Source organism: Pinus tabuliformis, chromosome 2_1 (genome assembly GCF_031772625.1).
Source record: "Pinus tabuliformis cultivar Carrire ecotype Pingquan chromosome 2_1, CPIR1, whole genome shotgun sequence".
In the NCBI taxonomy this organism is placed as follows: domain Eukaryota; kingdom Viridiplantae; phylum Streptophyta; class Pinopsida; order Pinales; family Pinaceae; genus Pinus; species Pinus tabuliformis.
In genome coordinates, this window is record NC_142299.1 from 556,798,145 (window position 1) to 556,806,980 (window position 8,836).

At 45.1% G+C, this 8,836-nt stretch overlaps 1 protein-coding gene across 1 annotated transcript in view; it reads left to right on the plus strand.

The window, feature by feature from the left end:
• LOC149201585 (uncharacterized) overlaps positions 1 to 8,575 on the plus strand; it is a 113,376-nt gene extending 104,801 nt beyond the window's left edge. The window contains exon 4 of the mRNA XM_089401314.1: positions 8,377 to 8,575. Coding sequence (XP_089257440.1) covers positions 8,377 to 8,575 — 199 coding nt within the window. The remainder of the gene's footprint in view (positions 1 to 8,376) is intronic.
• The last annotated feature ends 261 nt before the right edge of the window (positions 8,576 to 8,836 follow it).

Sequence of the window (8,836 nt, forward strand, 5' to 3'; positions counted from 1 at the left end):
TTAGAAATGGTTTGGGGAAATTCCACCCGGTTAGCGAGATATTAAAATAATTAATATTTTTAATGGGTTCCTAAGTCTAGACTTAGGAAAATAAAAATATTAATGGGTATTAATATAAAACTGGGTGAGAAGGTTCTAAATGACATGGATCAAACCAAATCTAATCTTAGCTGTTGATTAGAGATTTAATCTCGGTTATTGAAGCCTCAACAGAAAAAGTATAAAAGGAGGCTTGAGGGTCAGTGGGAGATATGCCAAGATTGATCAGTCAGTTCGATTTTCTGGAGCAGGGTTTGCTGAGAAAGTCGAACAAGTGATCTGTTGCAGCGACGGATAGTAAGTACATGGAAGAGAGGCAGAGATAGTGCTTGCGGGTCAGCACAATGACCAAAAAGGCTTACACAAAGGCAGCTATTGCTACGCAGAGGCAGCTAGGGACTACGCAGAGGCTGAGGGGCCTGCGTGGATGAATCAGAAGGCCAGAGAGCTGACGCAGAGAGCCAGAAGGCTGACGCAGAGGGTTCAGGAGTGACGTTGAGGCTAGCAGGGCTGATGTAGAGCCTAGGAGAAACGCCAGAAGGATTTTCATGGGGCAGACTAGAGCTAAGAGGCTGAATATCTGTCTCCAAGAAGAGGTATTACTGCCGTGTAACAATCTCTGTTGGATGAGCCAGTTTGGCTCCATAGTTCTACTCAAGAAAGTTGCTTAATAATAAAAACCTCAGAATTGTTGCATCAGTTTTCTGAAGTTGGGTTTTTCCGAGGACAATTGTCCAAAAATAACGGTGTCCCTTGTGTTTTTCTCTGTTATTTCAGTTGATGATCTGTAGATGGTTGAGACTGCATTTGTGTTTATTTTCAGTATTTATATGGTTATATAACTTGTTAAGAAATAAACAAGTAGGTGAAATAAACCAGAGAATACAAGAAGAATTTCTAACGTGTCACACTTGGAAATTTCAACATGGTATTAGAGTGTTGCAAATCACAGGAGAGCTGAAGGCACCAGCTGAAATTAGAAAAATTGCAACAGAAATAGCTGCCCCAAGAGACAGAAGTTGTTGCTAAGAAGAAAGCAGCAGAGAAGGAGTGATGCGAAGGGTTTGCATCATCAGTTCGAGCCAGAGAGAGGGCTAGCGCAGAAGTAGTAAGAGGCAGAAGAGGCTCACGAAGAGCCACGTCATCCTGCTCAGCAAGGTAGGAGTGACGCAGTTGGCCAAAGGAGCAATTCAGCCTTGCTGGGATTGCGCGGAGCTAAGAGGCTCAGTTTCTTCAACTGCTGGGGCCTAGAGAGCTGTGGGCAGATTATGGGTTGTGAAGCTGGTGGGGTGTTGTCGCTGTCAAAGCAGAATAGTACCTAACGGGACAGAACCAAGGTAGAGGGAGTCGCTACCTAGGCGGATTTGTAGCCAAGAAATCTAGATTAGTGTTGCAGGAGCAAAGGGGATCGGAGAGGATCGATTCCACTATTGGCAGAAGTATTTCCAGGAGGGAAATTGAGACTCAGAGGGAGTCTAGGAGAGGATTTCCAGGAGGGAAATCGAGACTCAGAGGGAGACTAGAAGAGAACTTCCGGGAGGGAAGTAGAGACTCAGAGGGAGTCAAAGAGAAGAGTGGAAATGGTAATGAACGGACTGAGGGATCAGGACAGGTTGGACGGCGCATCCAACTTTGTCATCTGTAAGGCCAGGATCCTTTCTATTCTAGATAGACATCACATCAAGGGCTACGCCTTGAGAACCATGGCTATCCCAGTTGACCCAGTTGATAATGAAAAGTATGAGGATGCAATGGCCAAGGCAAAATGCATAATCCTTGATGGGGTCAAGGATCATCTAGTTCATCATATTATCGAGAAGAAAATGGAAAAGGAGATGTGGGATACCTTGACAACATTGTATCAGGGCACTTTCGTGCAAAGGAAGATGCTACTAGAGAATTAGTTGCGGTCATCTCAGATGCAAAAGGAGGATCAGATAGATCACTACCTCAGCAGGTTGCATAATATTCGGGACCAACTAACTTCCATAGGAGCCGCACCGGATCAGGAGTTCATGGTGAGGACTGCCCTGAATGTAGTCTCTGAGGAGTGGGAGACATTCGTCCAAAGCATTTAGGGTAAAGCGACTATTCCAGGATGGGAATAGACGTGGGCAACTCTTCACCAAGAAGAGATCAGGCAGGTGACCAAGGCGGGAAGTAGCAACAAAGAAGGTTGAATCAAGAAAGAGGAGGAGGAGGATGCGGCTCTGGCATCTGCGGGGCAGCAGGGGAAGAGAAAGAAGAAGGACATCTCCAAGATAAAGTGCTTCCATTGTGGGGATTTGGGTCATTATGCAACCCAGTGTCCCAGGAAGAAGAATAAGAGAGAGGCTTCTGACTCCGAGGCAGCTCCAGCAAAGGCAGAGAAAGAAGTCGAGACAGATGACGACTGTGCCATGAGTGCTCATGCACCTCTAGAGAAGAGGTGGGGCAACATCGAGTTGTAGTCAGGAGGACTACAGGAGATGTGGGGCAGGATCCTTGAGGTACCCAAACTCTTGGATCATATCCGGCTACGAGAGCCCCGAGTGACAGTATCAGGATAATAGATGTCAGTAGAAGCAGATGCGGATGGAGCTGCAAAACAGTGCTAGAGTGAAGGGATTTGTAGCAGCCCAGTAAAGGTTGCAACAACGTTGAAGGAACAAAGGAGGTTGCAGCAGTGCAGAAAGTCACAAAGGTGTTTGCAGCAATGGGAGGGGCACAGAGTTGCTGCAGTAGCACAAAGGAAACAAAGGTAGCATATGGAGCTTCAGCATCAGGAGGGCTTCTAACCTGACAAGGATGTCAGTAGTTGGTTAGATCAATTACTTACTTCTCAGTAACTGATTTGCAGTGCAGTAGTAGCAGTGGTAGTGCTATAGGTAGCACGATGCAGCATGGTGAGAGAGAATTGTAGTGCAGATGCAATGTTGGGAGGAAGCACTAGCAATAACAGAGATGCAGAGGGAGCTGCAGTACAGATATAGCAGTGGCAGTGGTAGAGCCATGGCAAATAGTACAGGAGGAAGAAATGCAGAGGATGTTGGGCAGCAGGCCAAGCATAAGCATAGGTACCAGTGACGTTCAGTAGTGGAGCATTACTAGAGCACATTCCTCGCTAAGAGGAAGTTTTGATTTGGGGTAGCATCGTATGTGCTCTAGCCATGAAAATTGGTGGAGGGGCTAAAGCACATGAGATCTCCAAGACCCAAAAATGGTTTGGGTAAATTCTACCCGGTTAGAACGATATTAAAATAATTAATATTTTTAATGGGTTCCGAAGTCTAAACTTAGGAAAATAAAAATATTAATGGGTATTCATATAAAATTGGGTGAGAAGGTTCTAAATGACATGGATCAAGGCAAATCTAATCTAATCTTAGTTCTTGATTATATATTTAATCTCATTCATTGAAGACTCAATAGAAAAAGTATAATAGGCAGCTAGAGGGTCAGTTGGAGGTGCACCAAGATTGATTAGTCAGTTCAATTTTCTGGAGCGGGGTTTGTTGAGAAAGTCAAACAAGTGATCTATTGCAGCGAGGGGCAGTGAGTACATAGCAGAGAGGTAGAGATAGTGCCTGAGGGTTAGCGCAGTGACCAAAAACACTAATGCAGAAGCAGCTAGAGCTACTTAGAGGCAGCAGGAGGCACGTAGAGGCAACTGGGGACTGCAAAGAGGCTGAGGGGCCTGTGTGGGTGACGCAGAAGGCCAGAGAGCTGGCGCAGAAGGCCAGAAAGCTGACGCAGAGAGTCAGAAAGCTGACGCAAAGGGTTCAGGAGTGACACTGAGGCTAGCAGGGCTGACGCAGAGCCTAGGAGAAGCGCCAGAAGGATTTTTTTGGGGCAGACTAGAGCTGAGAGGCTGAATATCTGTCTCCGAGAAGAGATATTACTGCCGTGTAACAATCTTTGTTGGGTGAGCCAGTTTCGCTCCCTAGTTGTACTCAAGAAAGCTGCTTAATAATAAAACCCTCAGAACTGCTGCATTGGTTTTCCCAAGTTAGGTTTTTTCGGGGACGATTGTCCAAAAATAATGGTGTCCTTTGTGTTTTTGTAGATTATTTCAGTTGATGATCTATAGATGGTTGACATTGCATCTGTGTTTATTTTCAGTAATTATATGGTTAAATAAATTGTTAAAATAAAAAAGTAGGTGAAATCAACCAAATAATGCTGGAAGAATTTCTAACTTGTCATACTTAGAAATTTCAACAATTAGTGGTAGCAGCAGCAGCAGTGGGACAAAGCAAGTAAAGGAAGAGGAGAATGCAGCCCTCGCATCACAACAGTAGTAGGAGCAATGCAAGAAGAAGAAAGACATTTCCAAGATCAAGTGCTTTAGATGTGGTGAGCTTGGCCACTACAACTCTCAATGTCCTCTCAGAAAGAAGGACGAGGAGGGGAAGTAGGATCAGCATGCTCCATCTGCTGAGATCGACAAGTTGTCCTCCAGATTGGAGGAAGAGTTTGTCATGATCACCAAGTTACCTCCAGGGGTGAGGTAGGGTGATTTGGTTTTGTCGCCCCAGAGAGCTACAAAATGTGTAGGATTCTTGAGGAGGTACACCTCATGAATCAATACCTTGCTACAGAAGCCCAAAACATGCAATAGCAAGATGGATCAGTGGCAATTGGTGCAGTTAGGTGCCAAAGTGACAGATGCAGTAGCTAGTAGCAAGTCAGATGCTGGGCAGCGCAATGCAAACTTGGCAGCAGTGTAGCTAGCATAGAGCGGAGTCAGCAGCAGTGTAGAGGCTTCATTGAAAATTTAGATTCTAGCAGCAGTCAAGACTCGGATGACAGATGCATCATACTAACCACAATTGGTTCAGTATTTTGGATGTAGTTCCATTGCAGTAGTTGTCATTGCGGCAACAACAGTTGGAGAAGGTTGTAGTGCAGATGCAAAGATGAAGAATTAGGGTTGAGCAGTAGTTGGTTGGCAGTAGAGCCCAACACCAGCAACGTAACAAGAGGTGTTACAGAGACAAGGTGTTGCTTCAGTGGGTTGCAGGCGAGAACACATTCCTCGCTAAGACGGAGTGTTGATTTTTGTAGCATTGGCTGTGTTCTACCCACGAAGCTTTGAGGACAGGCTAGAATACATGTATTCTCCAAAACCCAAAAAGCGTTTGGGAAAATTCCACCTAGGGATGGTTTAATTAAAATAGTTAATCATTTTTAATGTATTCAACTTAGGAAATGTGATTAATTAAAGGGAATTAATTAAATCTGGTGTGAATCTTCTAGATAAAGATGAGGAGGTTAATCTTAGCATTTGATTATGTTTTAATCTTGGTCGTTGGTGCTCCAATGAGAGATTATAAGAAGGAGCTTGATGGTCACTTGGAGAACATACCGAGATACTGAAATCTAGAGATCGAATTCTTAAGAGTAGCAGTGTTAAGTTGTCGGAGAGAGATCGAGTGATCTTCTTGTAGTGAGGGGCAAGGATAGTAGACTAGAGGGAATTTTTCGAGTCCCGGTGAGTGCAAGCCAAATAAAGCAACGAGAGGTCCAGAGAGGTAAAACAGTGCGACGCAGAGGCAACGCAATGCTTCAGAGGGAGTTCGCAATTTTGTTGAGGAGAAATCGAGATCCAGTGCTAAAAGCTGGGGTGTGAGTCTGGAGGGCCAGAGGGTCGAGTTCCTAGTCGGAAGAAGGTCAGAAGGAGGAGGTGATGCAGTCCCTTGAGCTGTGACACAGTGACTACGTGAGCCGACATATAGACTGTGCAGAGATAGTGTAGGGCAGCTCATCCAAAGCCCGGATCAGTGTCGGATCTCCAGTGACAGTGTGAGATGTTTTCTCACTACCTCTTTGCTAGTTTATTCTCTGTATCGGATAGCTAGTTTGGGCATCCAATGATTTGTACTCAAAAGACTACTACTTAATAATAAAACCCTCAGCTCTTGTACTAGTTTTCCCAAGTTGGATTTTTCATGGGACATTGGTCCAAAAATAACAATTTTTATTGTGTGTGTGCATCTATTCTTCCAGTGTTTTTTATTTCTTACGCAATATTGTATTTGTGAAGGCTGCAGTGTATATGTTTCGATATTTTCCATAGGAAACTGCAAGAAATTTGTTTCATTAATTTAGCAAAAAGAAGAAACGTTATCAGTTGTTGCAGTAGGATTCAGTGTGCCATGTATCTTGGGGAGTTCATTCACCTCAAGGAGGGAGGAAAAACCAGAGTTGGGACATCATATAGAGGAGGACATTCAAACCATGAGGTGCAGAAGTTCGCAAGGAAGGCCACACTTCCATACTTTGATGGGTCAACCAAGAGCTTAGATAGATTGTGGGTCCAGAAGTTGGACACTTATCTCCTTCTAAACCCCATGCGAGAGACTGATGCTATTCGATGACCACCTTGAATTTGGAGGGAGATGCACATGAGTGATGGTACCATGGTTTGATCACTCATGGACACATACACATGAGGGAGATGCACAAGAGTGGTGGTACTATGGCTTGATCACTCTTGAACACATACACATTAATTCCTATACTGATTTTACTAGGAGGTTGGTTGAGAGGTTTGATAGGAAGGATCCAGAGTTGCACTTCATGGAGTTGGAACATTTGAGACAGACTGGTAGTCCTGAGATGTATATAGTGGAGTTTTAGCAATTGGTTGTGATGGTTACAGATATTTCGTAGACTCCGCTGATCATGATGTTCATTGAGGGGCTAGTTGATCCCTTACGTGGTTGGGTGAGAGCTTATAGGCCTATGACACTGCAGGATGCCATTTCGAGGAACAGAGACATGATTGATGCCTTTCCCCTATACCTGCCAAGCACATTGCACCCCAAGGGGAACGAGACACTAGACAGGTGCATAGAGATGTTGGGCGAGGGAAGCTAGATGATGAGACTAGGAGGGACCTCCGGAGGAGGAAGTCGTGCTTTAAATATCAGGAGTCATTAGCACCAAGGCACAAGTGTGCCAAGGGCAAGGCACATTACATTGAGGTATATTCAGATAGCGAGCCCGATGGTGAGATGGAGCAGGAGATTGACCCAGGAGATAGAGGACCCCAGTCCATGGGAGGTGGACCACCACCACCACCACCGCAGGGAAGAGGACCACTTTTGCCTACTGGAGGAGTTATTTCTTCACTTCGAGGAATCCCAAAGCATTTGACCCTACAAATCAGGGGCACAGTGTAGGGGCAATGTGCTTCGGTGCTAGTGGACAGTGGGGCTACCCACAATTTTATTGATGCTCAGATGGTGGAGTGGAGAGGCATACGCATGAAGACTTTTGAGGGATTTTCGGTGCTTCTACCAGGGGATCGAACCATGAGGTGCACTAGATATGTTCCCAGCTTGAACCTGACCATGGGAAATTACTCGATGACAAATCATTTCTTTGCGGTTGATCTGTCGGACACCAATGTGGTGTTGGGCGTTCAGTGGCTATATTCTCTGGGATGTGTCACCACTGATTGAAAGAAGTTAAAGACGGACTTCGTGGAACCAGATGGGAGGCAAGTATTATTGAGGGGCATGCACTCATATACACCACAGGCAGTATCACCACACAGGATGGAGGCCGACTTGAGATGTGGGGACATAGCATAGGCAGTAGAGTTGTGCATTTCTAAGACAGGGAAGCAACAACAACCACATCCAGACATTTTGGCACTACTAGAGAAGCACCAGGCAATGTTCGGTGATATTCCCCCAAGATGTCCACAAGATAGAGGGTTTGAGCATACTATAAAGCTGGAGGAGGGTGTGCATGCAATCATCACTACACCCTACATACATCCCAATGCCTATCGGGATGAGATAGACCCATACAGGAGTTGTTGGCTTTGGGACACATCAGACCCAATTCTAGTCCCTTTGCTTCTTCAGTTGTGCTGGTGAAGAAGGATGGGATGCTTCGCATGTACATTGATTACAGGGCCCTGAATAAAACGACTCCGAAGAACTAATACCCGGTTTCACGCATTGATGAGTTGATGGATGAGCTTAGAGGAGCTAAATACTTCTCTAAGATAGATTTGTGCCCGGGATATCATCAGATTCGAGTGAGGGAGCAAGACATCCCGAAGATTGCATTCTGATGTCATTATGGGAATTTTGAGTTCTTGGTGATGCCCTTTGGGCTAACCAACACACCGACTACTTTTCAGTCTTGTATGAACCATGTGTTCCCCAAGCAGTTGCGTAGATTTGTGTTGGTATTTTTCGATGATATTTTGATTGTGCAGTTTCGTAGAGTTGTGCAGGACATAGGAGGAGCATTTCCAGCACTTGGAGAAGGTCTTGCACATCTTGGAGGAACAACAGTTTTATGCCAAGATGTCCAAGTGTGAGTTTGGTTTGATAGAGATGTTATATCTGGGACATGTGATGGAGAGGATGGAGTCAGGTTCCATCAGGAGAAGATCAAAGCTATTTTGGATCGGCCTACACCCAGGAATGTGATGGAGTTGTGGGGTTTCCTGGGCATATGCACTTACTATAGGCGGTTTGTGAAGGGATTTTCACAGATGGCAGCACCCCTCATAGACTTGACAAAGAAATGAGCGTTTGAGTGATGAGCAGTTGTCTAGTTTTGGCTTTACCATATTTTTCACGACCCTTTGTATTGAAGTGTGATGCATCTGGAGAGGGTGTTGGAGCAGTGCTGACGTAAGGAGGCCACTCAATTGCATTTGAGAGTCAGAAGCTACAGAAACATGAGAAATTGTATCCTATCTATGATAAGGAGATGTTGGCCATTATGCATGTGTTGGCCAAGTTCCAACAGCATTTGGTGGGCAATAGGTTCAAGGTGAAGACTAATC